This window comes from Trichechus manatus, unplaced genomic scaffold (genome assembly GCF_000243295.1).
Source record: "Trichechus manatus latirostris isolate Lorelei unplaced genomic scaffold, TriManLat1.0 scaffold00050, whole genome shotgun sequence".
Taxonomy (NCBI): domain Eukaryota; kingdom Metazoa; phylum Chordata; class Mammalia; order Sirenia; family Trichechidae; genus Trichechus; species Trichechus manatus.
The window spans coordinates 12,882,788-12,899,494 of NW_004443986.1; the positions used below are offsets into that span (position 1 = coordinate 12,882,788).

The 16,707-nt window shown below is 39.5% G+C and overlaps 2 protein-coding genes across 4 annotated transcripts in view; one reads left to right on the forward strand and one right to left on the reverse strand.

Moving 5' to 3' along the window:
• The window catches only part of HNRNPA2B1 (heterogeneous nuclear ribonucleoprotein A2/B1), an 8,900-nt gene extending 5,061 nt beyond the window's left edge, over window positions 1-3,839 (reverse strand). Inside the window, exons 1-4 of the mRNA XM_023732345.1 lie at window positions 3,641-3,839; window positions 529-564; window positions 321-431; window positions 4-122 (exon numbers count right to left, since the gene is read on the reverse strand). Coding sequence (XP_023588113.1) covers window positions 4-122; window positions 321-431; window positions 529-564; window positions 3,641-3,646 — 272 coding nt within the window. The 5' untranslated portion in view covers window positions 3,647-3,839. The remainder of the gene's footprint in view (window positions 1-3; window positions 123-320; window positions 432-528; window positions 565-3,640) is intronic.
• Window positions 3,840-4,477: 638 nt separating this feature from the next.
• CBX3 (chromobox 3) lies at window positions 4,478-16,433 on the forward strand. 3 transcript variants are annotated; one of them, XM_023732346.1, is made up of 6 exons: window positions 4,478-4,618; window positions 6,076-6,127; window positions 9,261-9,403; window positions 11,470-11,632; window positions 14,740-14,834; window positions 15,161-16,433. In XM_023732346.1, the coding sequence occupies exons 2-6, from the start codon at window positions 6,104-6,106 to the stop codon at window positions 15,285-15,287; spliced, it is 552 nt and encodes a 183-aa protein (XP_023588114.1). In that variant the 5' UTR covers window positions 4,478-4,618; window positions 6,076-6,103; the 3' UTR covers window positions 15,288-16,433. The 3 variants fall into 3 exon arrangements, with proteins under 3 accessions (XP_023588114.1, XP_004377529.1, XP_023588115.1); XM_004377472.2 differs by lacking the exon at window positions 4,478-4,618 and adding an exon at window positions 4,749-4,886; XM_023732347.1 differs by lacking the exons at window positions 4,478-4,618; window positions 6,076-6,127 and adding an exon at window positions 4,749-4,886.
• Window positions 16,434-16,707: the final 274 nt, after the last annotated feature.

Genomic DNA, 16,707 nt, shown 5'->3' on the forward strand with positions numbered 1-16,707 from the left:
TCAACCACTCGCCCATCAATGGAATGGGGTCTTGCAGCCATGGCAGAATCAACCTCAGCCATGGATGAAAAGGTTACAAAACCAAATCCTCTTGATCTTTTGCTTGCAGGATCCCTCATTACCTTTAAAACCAAACAAAAAATTTTATCATTAAATCTCATTACTTGTTCTGTAAAGTAACAACATGAATCACGGTTATTTTTTTTTAGTATACTGATATTAAAAAATGATTTTTTGAGGAGCCTAATTAATTTAACATTTTTAATCCAGAAAACCAACAGTTAAAGGGCTAGTATTGTGACTTCCATTGTTTAACCTACCACACAGTCTGTAAGTTTTCCCCATTGCTCATAGTAGTTCCTCAAGCTTTCTTCTGTGGTTTCAAAGCTTAAGCCACCAATAAAGAGTTTTCGAAACTGTTCCTTTTCTCTCTGCAAAGGAAAACACCATTTCAATTTTTATTTACATTTTCTCTCTGTATGCAGGAAATTAAATTCTTAAATATGAGGTGACCTGCTGGCAGAGTACCTTTTTCCTCTCCAAAGGAACAGTTTCTAAAGTTTTCTGGGGGGGAAAAAAAAAACTTACATCAAATTTAAACCATATGTTAAACTGCATATTAGTTGTGTTACACCAAAAAAAAAAAAAAAAGTCTCAGCTGAACTACAAAGTTTCAAACTTATTAACGCTTGATCTACATTTACTTGACAATATTATTTTAAACAAATCTAATTACTGTTTAACTACTTAAAAGCCTTTTAAAGAAAAAGAAATAAATATTCTGTGGTTATTGAATGGTTATTAAAAGATTACCAAAACTTTCACCCCATCCTGTATCCAAGATCATAAAGTTAGCTTTCAAATAATCAGTAAACTAAACGTTTTTTGAAAGTTTAAAAATAACTCTGGCTCCTTACAACCTAGTCTACTATGTATTTCAGAACTCAGTGTCTGAGAAATGCCAGAATCAAATTATCTTCCCTTAACTGCCCCCTCTGGTGGTACTTCTAATGAATCGCAACCAAAAAAATACGGAGTTTGCCCATACACCGCCTTTAGAGGGAGAGGATTAAACATTTAAGATATGTATAAAAATAACCTCTTCTGACCAAGGCAGACTGGTTTTATCACCAGTCTTCTACAGCTTAAAAAAGAGGATCTAATAATACTGGGTTGGTGGATGGCTGTTGTGTTTTGTATTTAGATGACAGTACAGAAACAATGACTTAGTTAACGGCCATAAACAACACATTTATGTTATATATTAAATAAAATTATTAAATATAATTATCTCACATTAAAAAACCCATCAAGAATGTTTAAACCATTTGTAAACGTTTAAACCAGTTGTACACGTTGAATATAATGTCACTAAATCGCACACTTAAAATACCAAATGTTTTGTTACATTTTACCATGATAAAAAAATTTAAATGACCACCCTGATTGTTTTGTTTTTACCTATTACCATATTTACAAATATCACATTTCACTGCATTAAAAAAAAAAGTTCAGGTCTACAGATTTTAATGATCTCGCAAACTACACAGCATGAAACAATATCTTAAACTTTACAAATCGAAAGAAAAAAATACCTGAGCTCAACTTTTTAACACCTGCAAACTATCAAGCAAAACATGCTACACTAACAGCCTTTTTCTAGGCAACCAGTTAAAGAATGGGTCATTAAACCAGCTTTACAGCTAGGTAGCTGTAATTTTTTTTTTTTTTTGAATTTTATAAACCAGAATAGGTCATAAAATCCACGACCAACTGCTTTGGAAGTGCAACACAGACTAAAAAATCAAATATAATTTTGAATACAAGAAGTATTTTATCCCCAACAAGTATTACTGCTCTCAACCAGTTCGATCGAGGTTCCTCATCACAACGATATTCTCCCAACTGCTCAAAACACTGCTCAAAGAGTACAGTAGAGCCAATTCAGTCAGGGACCCCCCCCAATGTAACTGTTTTCAGGATTCTGAAAATTAAAAATAGAATTAACTGAAATTACCAATCTAGCGCTTATGAATTATTTAAATAAGAACACGCTGTTAAAACGGTTAACTATTTGGCAAGATTGCTATCTGGGTTCTCGAACTAATTTTACGTATTCTATATACTTTATCATAAAAAATCTCTTTAAACTCAAGTGTATCACAGATTTAAACTAAAAGTACATCTACAATTTTTAAAAATCACTAAGAGAGGGCAAAAACTCATTACTTACCTCACAATTTTTCCAAACTTACCCGATGTCCACTACCGATTATAAAAGTTATTTTATAAACGTGCTTTAGGGTCAAAGAAAATAACCAGGTAGACCCCCTTGGCTTGAGACCTTATGCTTATCAATCTAATGATCAACCATGATTGCAAACAGAAACGAGAAAAGCAAGTAAAGTTCAAATACATAGCGACCTAGCCCTCAAACTTTTATATATCGCAACACACGCATTAAAATATCGAGCCAGGATACAACTGATAGTCACTTTCATTTCACTTTGCTCTTAACTTCTGGCTTGTTTAGAAAAATGTTATTTTTGTATCCAGGAAAGATTATATTTTCACATAAACATTACTGTAAATACGAATAAACCCTACAATTTAAACAAAATCCCTCAGGACAGTAAAGGATTCTGTAACGAATATTCCCAAGTAATAACCTCCTTCCCCACTGCCACCCTCGTACGTAGTCGATACTAATCTAATTGCTCCAAATTTTAATATTTTACGTCAAAACTTTCTGCAATTAAACTTTTTTTTTTTTTTTTTAATCACTGAAGATCCAGATAAAACCGTTATTCAAAGAAACACGGGCTGGAAAACATAAAATGGTTTCTTTGTAATATGGCTGGCCTTAAAAGCAGGCTCAAGGCCCTCGGCTGTTACGCCTTCCTTCTCATACGCGGTACGAACAAGCCCAGCGGAGCCTCTTCCCCCACCCCCACCCCCACCCCTCTGTGTGGCTTCTAAACGCAATGGCGCCATTTCATCGAGGGGAAAGGAGAGCGCCTTTAATGATGTGCGCAGAACTTAAAAAAATCCAACCTCAGAAAATATTCGAAATCCACCTCGAAACGAAATGGAAACAGCCCAAGAAGAAAGAAAAACAGTTAACTACTTCTACTCTTCAACAAAGGAATCACAATAATAAAACTTAAAGACCGAGAAGAAAAACGTTGCGAGGAAGAAGAGAAATGAAAATGGCGGCCACCAAATCCGGTTCCAGGGAAAGAGGGGGAAGGGAAGCTCCGCAGACTCACGAGGGCCCCAAGCCCTCAGAAACGCTCGGACGCTGCAACACCAGGGCCCCAAAATTGGCGTGTTTAAGGAAAGAAATAAAAATTCACGCCTCCGCGCCCCACTTCCACTAAAGCGGGACTGCGTCCGCCATGTGAAACTCCCCATCCCCCAACCCAGTAAAAGGAAATGGCGCCGGGAGACTGAAAAGAGACGCGTTGTACAAATCAGGCCTCCGGTAACATCTCCCACAGAAATACCATAAACTCAACCGCTTTGGGAGCAGCCCAACTTCACTGCCGCTCTCCCACGGAGGCGGGTGGCCAACTTCCACTGAGGCGCCAACGGCCTTGCCATGCCCTTTCCAATAACTCATTGATTTCAAACCCGTTACCTCCATCGCGGACTCAGTCGCTTCAGCCCGATTTCCCGCAGCCGAGCGAGATGAGAGAGATCTCCGCGGACGAACACGAACCGGACTCGTCCTGGCGCTGTTGTGAGAACTGCTGCTGCTCGAGAAACAACACCGCTAAGAGCACCTCCGCACGGGACCCGGCGCTGCTGCTACTGCCGCTAGAGCCGCTGCCGCCGCTTTTCTAGAACCTTCCCTCCGCCTAACGCGTCTTCCCTTACGTCAGGCCGTTGCGTAAACGCCCTAACCGCCGCCAATGGCGGGAAGGCTCTGCTCCCGCCTTACGCCAAATGCGTACCCCTCCCCCCGCTTGCGACTGGCGGTGGTGCTTGACGTTACTTGCGTAAATGGGGTCAGTGAATTGCGGAAGGCTCGAGTCTCCCGTATCTCTTTCTCTCGGAATTGGGTCCAGCCCCCGCCTCAGCGCAGGGCAGGTGAAAAACGGTCGCGCAGTTTGAAATTAGCGCTGTCGGAAGAAGCTTAAGCCGCTGCCCGAGAAAGTGAAACCTGCCATTGCGCTTTTGATAATTACCGTGGGTTCTCCGACCATAAGAATCTTGATAGCCTTCCTCCTTCGTTTTCCCTCCTCCACCCCCTCCCCCAATACAGGATTGACTCGGCCCCTTCCGGAAACACCCGAAGCGTGTTCTAGTCAACAAATTACTGGCCAACGGCCTTGGGGCCGGCCCCTCGAGTTCTGTACAGTTTCTTCAGGGGAGTCGTCCAGGAGGGGCACTTTACTTAACTCCCAATTATCCCTTCAACCCCAAGTTTTTCTCCACCTCCCAAGTAGTAGGAGGCACTCACTCCCCGGGGCGAGGAAGTGGGCGGAGTCCGGTTTTGGCGCCAGCTGCCGCCGTTGCGAAGCAGAAAGGCCGCCGCCGAGCGGACTCTGACCACCGTCCCCGCCACTCCTCTCTCCCTCCCATCCGGGGACCACCAGGAGCCACGCCCCGAATGGTAAATGCCGCGTCGCCCCCTCTCCCGCGGCCCTGGGATCCGGGCAGGCGCGGCTCCTCCCCGCCGGGCGCGCGCGTTCGCCCGCCCCGCCCCTTGCCGCCCTACGTGGGCGGTGCGTCTTTCTCCCCCCTCACCCGCCTCAACCCAGGCGGAGGCCCAGCGCGCAGCTCCCCCCAGCCCCTTCCTCTTCGGATGTGGCTTGAGCTGTAGGCGCGCAGGGCCGGAGACGCCGCAGACCCGGGACCTGGAGCAGCTTGGAGGCGGTGAAGTCGGTGTCTTTCTTTCTCTCTAGCTCTCACTGGGTGGTGGTGCTTAAGATGCTACATGCGCCCCAGGGACCCCTTCACCCCAGTTCCCCGCTCCTGGATCCCGCCCTTCCCCGCCGGACCCCGAGTCGGGATCTGGAGGGAAGGAGTGGAGCGGCGAGCGGAGGCCCGAGGCGAGTCGAGCTCAGGGCCGGCGCCTGTAGTTTGTTGAGGGGACGAGAAGGGAGAGAGCTGTGGCGACAGCGCCTTATTTCTAGACAAAGCACGCTTCTTCCTCTTCTCCCTCATCCACGTTCAAGAACAGGGGCCCTCCCCCCGCCCGCCTCTCCGGCCTTGGTGGCGAGTTGGGCCTCCTGGGAGGGCGGCGCGTTTCCCGCGTCCGCGGGGCCTGGCATTGCGTGCGGCCCGCTGTCTAGAGGTTGCGGCGGACGCTCCGTTACGTGGCGGCCGCCGAGGTGCGGGGCGCGGGGCCGATGGCGCAGTGCCCTTGAGCCCCCGCGCGGCGGCCTTTGTTTCTCCCCGCGGATGTGCTGACCACGAGGTCCGCGCTCTCGGGTGGGGGGCGGGCGCTTAGGCCTTTGCACGCCCGAATTCATTTCGGAGGGGCCTGGAGCTAAGGGGAGATTGGGTAAATACGTAAGAGGTGATGTGTTTTTAAAAGTGTCATGAAATGGGACTGAGGCTTCTCGGAGTGTTTTCCCTTGTGTTTTTTAACGAGTAACTGGAAAGAGGGATGGTTTCTGAGAAGAAATCCGGTTACGATTGTATAGGATACTCTTCGGACTGTTAAGAGGTCTAGAGAAAAAATTCACTGTAGCTTACTGGTGTGGTTGTTTGGGTAATTTTCTCTGATTTTGAACAAAAAAGTTTGCCTTTAAAAAGAAAAGCTGAACATAGAATTTGGTATAATTGGGATTTAGATGAAAAAAAGTATTTACTGTTATTTGCACCATGTAAAGCTCAGTCTCAGGTATAAATGTCCCTCCCCTCCCCCAGTTGGATAGAACAATGATACAGTATTTTGAGGCAAATATCTCCAATTCAAGAGCTCAAATCCGCTTCTCCGTGGATTTCTATCCATGTTTGATATGTGCGCTATCGACGTGGGGGTTGGAATCCAAGCAAAACTTGTGTTTAGCTACCTTTTTTGTGTCATGCAAACTTCCTTTTAACTGTCATGCATTTTTCTAGTAATAGCTCTTCAAGTCTGCAATAAAAAATGGCCTCCAATAAAACTACATTGGTAAGTTAATGAAAACCTAAATACGTAAGGATCTAACTCAAGCTTTTTTCCCAAAAATTATAACTTTGCATCTCTGTGGTTGGAGAAATTTACATCCATATATTCCCCACGCACCCCCGGCCCCCAGTGTTATGGGGAGAAGTAGGGGCAGAAAATTACATTGAGATAGTTACTGACTTGGCTTAATACTTTTAATTCAATTAAATAAATTTAATTTCTTCTCTAGTTCTCAAGAATTTGGAAGGACAGTGCAATATGAATTTTGTCGAGTACTTTTTTCTTCAAATAATAAAATATATAAAATTATGTAACATGAAAGAATATGTTACAACGATAGGCAGTTGAAGCAGTAAAGCCACTGTTGATTGGCAAAGTAAATCACTCTGTACCTGAATTCTGGAGAAACCAAGTATTTTCAGTAATGCCCAGTTTGAAGAACCAAGTATTTTGTGCACCTAGATTGGGGCAAAAAGTGTTCACTCTTTTCAAATTACTCTGGTCACTTTGTCATATTTCAATTTTGCCTACTCTAAAATACATGAGGATCTTTACGTTATTGTAGTGATTTGTTGTGCTTTTTTTAAATACACAAACAGAACCAAATCACAATGTTATGTTTATGAGGGAGAGAATGCTAGATCTGCTGGATCTTTTGAGCAATTAAATTTTTTCTCTCCAGACACAGCATCTTAAACCCAAAGTTTGCATACTTTAGGCTTGATTAAAAGTTCTACAATGTGTAAAGACATATGTAGATTTAGCCATGTCAAGTTATAAGTTTAAAAAAAAATCACTGAAATGTTCACATAAAAATCACGAAATTCAAAGTTATGGTTCCCACAGTATTCTAACACATTGCAGTAATAGTAATCATAAGCATGTAAAGGTGAGTGTTAACAACTAAATAAAGCAAAACATTTGGTTTTGGTCTGTGTATTTTTCCCTTTGTTTTTACACTAAAAAGGGCAAATTGGTTATTTTTAATTTGTGCCATCATTAGATTTGCACATTTAGGTCTAAACACGCTGGGAAACAGATGAAAATATGAAATGTAAGGCCTGTCTCGTGAGTCTCTGGCACAGATGATTTCCATGTCTAGTTCAAAATCATCAGTGGACAAAGCATCTTCTGTCCCCCTTCAGTATTGAGCTGGCCTTCAAATTACACGATCAATGAAAGTGTAGGTACTGGAATTGGCTTTACAGTCAGCTCTACCCTTCGTCAAATTAAGTATTGGATAGGAAAGTAATTAGCTGTCCATGAGGCAGAAGGCTTTGAGGATGAGTATACATACAGAAAACACATACACACACACACTTGGCTCCTGTTAAAATTGTTTTTGCACACTCTTTGGTAGTCTTAGTGTTTGTAAAATATTTAATTTTTTTATAAAGAATCACATTGACTACTTTTAGTGTGTGTGTGTTTTGTTTTTTAATAGTTATGTGAAATACGTGAGCTATACTTGAAATGGAAAACTGAGTTTTATGTAGTGGGAAATATATTTTGGCTCCAAAATCCACCTTGCGCTTGAAAAACAAATCTGGCTTAAACCAGATAAACACTTTTATTTTAAAAGAAGGGCATTTGAAACTAGCTTATGTATGCCATGATAATAAATATAGTCTTTTTTGTTTTTAATCTTAGTATGAATTCTGTTTGTTTTCTGTATTTTGGTAATCTTTTTATTCTGTTAATCTCTAATTTTCATGGACAGTAGTTGTATTTTTCATTTATAGTCAGTGTCCAATAAGCTTTTGTCTACTCCTAATTTCTCTTTGCTCCTCCCACTACCATTCTTTCCTTCCTTGTACAACACAAACAGAAAGCTGTTTGGGCCCAATACATAAGTCTCTTGACTAATGAGAATTTTAAGTCTGGAGTTAGCAATAATATCCAACAAAATCAGATGTTTGCTGTATTTTTAAAAATTCAAGTTGATTTTTATTATATATGTGTGTGTACAGCTCATACGTCTGCATACCTTTAAACATCCTTTTGCAATCTTGAAGCTGTTTTTTTTGCATGCATGCTATATTTGTGGGATGACTAGTGACTGGGCTATTGTGTTTTGGGTTTTTTTTTAATAGCACCTGTTTCAAGAAGAAATGATTTTAAAATGAACATAACATGAGGGGGTTTTTTCCCCCTACCTTAGTCTCTTCATTGAACATTTTACTTCAGTTTTTTTGGGTGTTTTTGTAATTTGTCCATTTCCAGTTCTCCCATAACACATTTGTTTGAGTTAATGGAAAAGACCTGGTTGAGTTTGCTGTCCTGCTTCATTTAAATAGTGTTACACACACATACACACACCCGACCCTTTCTGGAAGGAAAGGCCTACTTAAAATGAATTTGCCAGGAAAGGATTTTTTACTTTAGAGAGCTAAAATGATCTGGCGTTTTGGCCTCTTGAATTGACAGCATTAGAGGTTTCTTCCAGCTGATCAGGAGTATTATCTCCAGAGATTATGGGAAAATAACCTTTCTTTTTTAACCTATTCATGGTCTTATGCTTGATCCTGCCATTGGTAATCACTAGGATTTTGAAATAAGCTTTTAGGTATTGAGGTTGTTATGTTTTATTTTATAAAAGTTACTTTCACCACGTTTTCATTTTGTAGTTATCATTTCTCTGTATTGTTGGGGTTTTTAACATTGGTGTTTCAGTGTAGTTTGAATTGAGAGAATGGCATCTTACTACTGTTGTGGGCTATAGTTTAACAGGTCTGTGGTTCATTTAAGACATGTGCCACTGCTACTTACTCTTTTCTTTGTAATACTTTCTAGTTATTTCTTGCTGTGTTGCAGTTAAAATGGGTTGAAAACTCTAGTAACTTAGTCTTGTAGGCTATATAGAAATAAGATTGGGAAAAGATAACAGTATTTTCAGGTACTGTTTTTTATTATATTTTTTGGTGTAGGGTGGTAGGTGATAGGTTTGGGCTAAACCAGTGGAATTAAGCATGCCTTTCTTTTGTTATCTGACTTCATCTTTTCAGAAGGTGTCTGCCCTGGGATATAGAAATAAAAATTTGTTTTGAATGCAGCAACAATATAAGCATTTAGCCTTTAAAATGTACTTAAAATTCAAAGAGTATGTTTCTTAACTTTCCCCTTTGTTTTGTTTTAGCAAAAAATGGGAAGGAAACAGAATGGAAAGAGTAAAAAAGTAGAAGAGGCAGAACCTGAAGAATTTGTGGTAGAAAAAGTGCTGGACCGACGTGTAGTGAATGGGAAGGTGGAGTATTTCCTGAAGTGGAAGGGATTTACAGAGTAAGAAACCTCAGTGCTTTTAATTTTATGTTTAACTGGAGTTAGCTGGGGCCCTGGTGCCACAGTGGTTAAACACTCAGCTGCTAACTGAAAGATTGATTATTTGAACCCACCAGTCACTCCGCAGGAGAAAAATGTGGCAGTCTGCTTTTGTAAAGATTACAGCCTTGGAAACCCTATGGGGCAGTTCTAGTTTGTCCTACAGAGTTGCTAATTTGTTTTAGCCTGGGATCTTTTTATCAGTTTCCCGTAGGTATTTTAAAATGTAAAAAAAAATGCTTAATTACAGAATAACTTATTTGATATTTGTTTAAAAAGAACTAAGTCCTTTGCTTGTGTTTGAAACCAAGAAGATTTGAGACTAGTTTATTACCCTGGAGAGTCAAATTTATTCAGTTTACCATGTAAGTTATTTTAAAATAGTTATAGACACTGTACTAATTAAAAAGCCTGACGTATGTTTCTCTACATACAGAGGGCACTAAAAAACATCAAAGCTGTGCAGTGTAGACTACTGAGTTTCTTAAACAAAAGTGCTCATCATAATCCAGCCCCCATACTAGGATTAAAAGTAAAACCATTGCAGTCAAGTTGATTCCAAAACATAGCGACTCTATAGGGCAGAGTAGAATTGCTTCCCTAGGGTTTCCAAGGAGCGGCTAGTGGATTTGAATTGCTAGCCTTTTGGTTGGCAGCTGTAGCTCTTAACCACTGTACCACCAGGGCTCCATACTAGGATTACTACATCCTATTTCCTAAGAAGTGAAGCCTGGGCATTTTAATCTGCCTGGTGTTGTCATACTTCTTGTTAAGAATTGCTCTTATAACCATTCTTTATACTGTCTTGTGAATAACTTAAGTGCAGAAATTATGTATTCTTATGTTTTATCATGTACTGTTGCACTTGGATTCTTCTGTATCACAAAAATAGAGGCTCCAGTCTCAACTCTTTCATCATCTTCTACCCACTAATTTACCAGTTACCATCAAGTCAGTTCCAACTCATGGTGACCCTGTGTGTGTCAGAGTAGAACTGCCCCACAGGGTTTTCAGTGGCTGATTTTTCAGAAGTAGATTGCCAGGCCTTTCTTCCAAGGCACCTTTGGGTGGACTCAAACATCCAACCTTTCAGTTAGTAGCCAAGAGCTTTAGCTGTTTCCACCACCCAGGGACTCCAACCACTAATTCAGGTTTATCAGTTTTGGAGTCTCAGGATGTCAACAGATAAACCTGGCTTCCAGACTTAGTTGTAAGTGCTAGGTGATAATACACCTCCATAATCAATTTTTCTCTCCAGCCCTTCTGAAAAACACATGGAAATGATCGTCTTGTCTTTAGGGGCCAGCAAACATTTTCTCTAAAGGATCATACAGTAAATGTTTTGGACTTTTTGTGGGTTAAAGGTCTCTGTTGCAACTGTTTATCTATGCAGATACAGTGCAAAAACAACCATAGACAATACATTAAATAAGTGAGTATGCCTGTGTTCCAATGAAACTTTGTGGATACTGAAATTTGAATTTCATAAAATTTTCCATTTGAATTTTTTTTCTAACTATTTAAAAGTGTTAAAAAAAATTCTTAGCTCATAGGCTATACGAAAGGCTGGATTTGGTTTACAGGTTCATGGTTTACCAACCCCTGCTTTATATCATTTCTCAATTTCACCACCCAGCTGTCTCAAATTTGAGAATACCTCAGAATCATTATGTTTTAAAATATAGCATTAGAGGCCCCTAACCCTGGACATAATTTGATACAGTAATATGTGATAGGAAGTGGAAATCTGCATTTTAACAGGCACTTCCAGAGAAACTCCAAGGTGGGTTGTCTGCAGAGCTTGGAGAAATCCTAGCTTCATAATACAGCAGATTGCCCACTTAGTATAAATGAAGCCGGCACTCTGAAAAGAAATATAGATTCTCTCAAAAGAGTATATGGGATTGAAAGAAACGATTAGCATCTGCAGTACAGGAGGCTTTTTTCAGGTGTATAAAATAGATTCAGGTGAGAACCCCACGTGTAATTGAATTGACTTTTTTTTTTTTTTTTTTAACTGAACACAGTGCTGACAATACTTGGGAACCTGAAGAAAATTTAGATTGTCCAGAATTGATTGAAGCATTTCTTAATTCTCAAAAAGCTGGTAAAGAAAAAGATGGTACAAAAAGAAAATCTTTATCTGACAGTGAATCTGATGACAGCAAATCAAAGAAGAAAAGAGATGCTGTAAGTATAAAACCTTATCTACTGTTTTAGTCATCTAGTGCTGCTATAACAAATACCACAAGTGGATGGCTTTAACAAAGAGAAATTTATTTTTTCACAGTAGAGTAGGCTAAAAGTCCAAATTCAGGGCATCAGCTCCAGGGGAAGGCCTTCTCTCTCTCTCTCTCTCTCTCTCTCTCTCTCTCTCTCTCTCTCTCTCTCTCGGCTTTCTCATCGGTGTTCCCCTGGACTAGGAGCTTAGGGAGGCGCTCTGCTCCCAGCACTCCTTTCTTGGTGATGTGGGGTCCCCCATTCTCTGCTTGCTTCACTTTCCTTTCATCTCTTGTAAGATAAAAGGTGGTGCAGGCCACACGCTAAGGAAACTCACTTTACATTGGATCAGGGATGTGAGCTGGGTAAGGGTGGTGTTACAATCCCACCCTAATCCTGTTTAACATAAGATTACAATCACAAAATGGAGGACAACCACACAATACAGGGAATCATGGCCCAGCCAAACTGATACACACATTTTTTGGGGTGGGGGGGCATAATTCAATTCATGACACCTACCAAACTGACTTTTTGTAAAAGGCTGATGGCTTGATTTTTATTCTTAAGATGCTTTTAAAGCTCAAGGACTTTTAAAATACCATTAAAAAGCTTTGTTTAAATGTTTAATATTTAGGATAAAAAGGATAGGCATGGCTTAACCTACACTGTCTAAATGTGCTACTGCTATTAGGTGCCATGGCGACCCCATGTGTGCAGAGTAGAACTGCTCCATAGGGTTTTCAAGGCTGTGACCTTTCAGAAGCAGATCACCAGGCCTGTCTTCTGAGGTGCCTCTGGGTCCAGGGTTCGAGCCACCAGCCTTTCAGCTAGTAGTCGAGCACTTAACCCTTTGTGCCACCCAGTAAGTGCTCATACCAGTTAAAGTGATATGCTCGTGCTGTTTTGGTACATTCATGCATATGATCTCTATCAGACCAATTTGCTGTGATCCAAGGCCAGCAGTCTTAAATACAAACAGTAGTAATAGTATATCACTGAAATCCCTTATACTGCAGAGAAAACGATCCACATAGTACATCTTGATTGTAGACCATTAGTGACATCGACTACCAGAAAGTTTTCACTTGGTCTTTTTATTGCCAAACAATACTTTATTTTTGAAGTTTATGATCTTTGGTAATAAAAATTGTTGCATTGGCATGGACTGAGACACTTGATTCACTTAATACACATGTATTTTGATTCCTTCTTTGCCTCATCAGTGTTTCTGTGACTTTGGGAAAATCAGGTAACTTTACTTCTGTCCTCAACTCTGAAACAGAGATTATACTTGCCCTTCCTGTTGGCCTAGGATGGTAATTTGGGAGAAGGCCTAGATGCAAAATTAGTTTTTAGGCTTGGTGACTAAACACACTATACAGATATGTTTTATTTGTTGATAAGGACTTTGGATTTGAAATTTGGTTATTTGAACTAGATGCCAAGTACTTTATAGATAGTCCGTTAAATTATCTTAGCAACTCTATTAAGGTTCTAGATATCCCGATTTTACAGATGAGAAAATTCGAGGCTGGCCGCAAATTTCATACTGAATGCTTTAGCAGCTGAAACAAAAGGGTACTGTTTAGAATCAGAGTCCAAAGAAATGAAAATAAATCACGTGCTCAGTAGAAGCATGGCTTTAATAAAATAGTTCACGTACACTGAGCTCTTATGATGTGCCAAAGAGTGTTCTAAATAACTTTATTTACATCTCATAAACTTTTGAAATAGATAACTATAATTATTCGTATTTTATGGATAATGAACCTGAACCACAAAGCAGTTAAGTAACTTGCCAGAAGTTACACACCTAGTAAGGGTTAGAGCCATCATTCTAATTCAGGCAGTCTGACTCCAGAGCCTGGGGCATTGTTGTAAAATTCTGCAAGAAGAAGAACAAAGGATTTGATGATATCAGCAGTATAACTCCAAAAAATTATTGAGGATCTCAAAGAGCTTTTTTTTATGTGGGTTGTAACTATCAATATTTACTGTATTAGAAATTAAAACACAAGTTTCTAAAACATTTGTGTATTGAATTAAAAATAACAAAAACCTTTTACGTGTTAAAAGTAGCAGTTTTCATGAAAAATGACTTCCCCAAAATAAAATTGTTTCTTGTTTTTTTTCCCGCTTTCTTCCTTTTTTTAAAATTGTGCTTTAGGTGAAAGTTTATAGCTCAAGTTAATTTCTCATTCAAAAATTTATACACATACTGTTTTGTGACATTAGTTGCAATCCCCAAAATGTGACAGCACACTCCCTCTTTCCTCCCTGGGTTCCCTGTGTCCATTCAAAGTTACTGTCCATTCCTCCCTTCTCATCCTGCTTATGCACAGGAGCTGCCCATTTGGTCTTGTATATCTGGTTGAACTAAGAATCACATTCCTCACGTATATTATTATTTTATAGTTCTCTCTAACCTTTGAGGAGTGGGCTTCGGGAATGTTTTCAGTTCTGGGTTAACAGTGATTCTGGGGGCTGTAGTTTTGGGGATTTCTCCAGTCCTATCAGACCATGAAGTCTGGTCTTTTTATGTGAATTTGAGTTCTGTTCTACATTTTTTCCTGCTCTGTCTGGGACTCTTTGTTGTGTTACTTGTCAGGGCTCTCATTGGTGGTAGCTGGGCACCATCAGTTCTTCTGGTCTCAGGCTGTTGGAGTCTCTGATTCATTTGGTCCTTTAGTCCTCCGTGGGCTAGTATTTTCCTTGTGTCTTTGGTTTTCTTCATCATTCTTTGCTCTGAGTGGGATGGGACTGATAGATGTATCTTAGATGGCCGTTTGCAAGCCAAAACAAAATTTAGTGAGAAAAGTGGCGTTTTACATTTTTGCAGATCCGGTGTCTGGCTTAGTAGAAGACAGCTCTACTTCTGCATTTGATTTGTTGTGGTAGGTTGTTTTGACTGAAGTCTGGGAAGTATTAACTGTTAGAAGAATTTATAGTTTTTAATTGACTAGTTACCAGAAGTGAATGGATTAGTTTTACTGGAAGCTAATATTCTTAGTTTGCTGTATGGAAAAATACATGGAAGTATTTGTGTAAGTAATCATTTATCTTCTTTTAAACAGGCTGACAAACCAAGAGGCTTTGCCAGAGGTCTTGATCCTGAACGAATAATTGGTGCCACGGACAGCAGTGGAGAATTAATGTTTCTCATGAAATGGTGAGTGATTGTTGTTATATTTTAAAGTAAGAGTTGTTGTGTACCATCGAGTTGATTCCAACTTACAACGACCATATAGACAGAGTAGAACTGCCCCATAGGGTTTCCAAGGCATGGCGGGCGGATTCAGACTGCCAACCTTTTGGTTAACAGCCAAGCCCTTAACCACTGTGCCACCAGGACTCCAAAGAAGCACTTAAATGCCTTTTTTAAAAATAAATAAATAAATACCTTTTATTTGATTGAATTATTCTTTCTTAAATGAGCGGTTCTGAGTTGACATAAACAGTTTAGACTTTAAATTGAATGTTTTTTCCTCCCAACAGGAAAGATTCAGATGAGGCAGACTTGGTGCTGGCAAAAGAGGCAAACATGAAGTGCCCTCAGATTGTAATTGCATTTTATGAAGAGAGACTAACTTGGCATTCTTGTCCCGAAGATGAAGCCCAATAATCGTTTGTGTTATATTTATATATATATATAAAATCTGGGTCTTGTTTTTTTGATTTATTAGTGTGAAGAATAACTACATTCTCATGGAAATCAAGTTTGATATGTTTGTTTTGAAGTAGTATTGGGGGAGTTGTTGGAGATTTTTGTTGTATCAATAGCACTGGTTACTTTGAACAAATAAAAGCTTTCTGTAGTTGCTTCATTTATCGGAAAAGAACATTTGATACTATGGTATATTATTTCCTCTGCATTAGAGAATAGCGTTTCTGAATATTGGAAAAATTTACGTAGTCATTACTGAATCAGAACTTGTGTTTAACCCATAATGTATGCCTAAGGACCATTCTGGGTTTTTTGTTTCTTTGTTTTTGTGTGTGTGCATAAATACATATGTAAATTTTGTTTTATTTTACATTCACCAAAAACAAGACTATTCTAAACAAAAATAAGATTTTACAACCATGGGTAAGTCCGGGTTGTTTCAGGGATGCTGTCGTTATGAGCAACTCAAGAAATAGATCACCTCAAGTTAAATTGAAAAGTTTTAAAGCCATAGCTTTCAAATCAGATGATCCTGTAATTAATTGGACAATTTAAAATCTGTATCAAAATTCATATTTATATAGTCATATAAATGAAACCGTTTATTTGCAAAATTTCTTGCGAGGAAAATCTTATCACTACTAAAAACCTCCCCACCCAGATAAGAGAATTAGACAAATACTGATATATTTTAATAAGCCAAGCAAGGCTTAGTTAAATGGGCATTTGTTCCTTCCAGAGAGCCATTCCTTTACGGAAAGTTGAAGTCCCTGTGCTATATTGAGTAAAAGGTCGTGATTCATGGAATGTCTTAAGACCTTGCTGGTAAAAACCTAATAAGATGGTTAGAAATGTTGCAGTTTAGGACCTGCTGGCATAAATGGGTGAACAAATTTATAATCTAAATTACTGCCTGCGTATTTTTCTTTACCCTAGTCCACTCCGTACATGTAGGTTAAATCTTCTCAGTGTTTGGGTTACTGGTTCAGCTGAAGCCAGGAATAACAACTTCGTAGTAATCAGAATGTTAATCCAATTGTATATTGTTTACTTTTTTGTAAATAATGGTGAACAGTGGTCAATAAATAGTTTTATATTCCTTTATGTGGTTAGACTTTTTTTTTCCACTGTATCTGATTGCCTTTACACTGGGATTATAAACACCCCAACACACATACCCACATTGAATTCATGTTTATAAAATAAATGATAACCACTAAGGCATTAGAGAATATATCCTAGATCCTTGGAGCTTATGAGTTTTAAACTTGAACGTGATTTTCCGCAGAAAATTTTTTTTGGGGGTGGGTAGCTTATGGGGAATAAAAATTATATTCATGTGATCCCTAAAAGTATTTACCTCATTAAAGTGAAATTT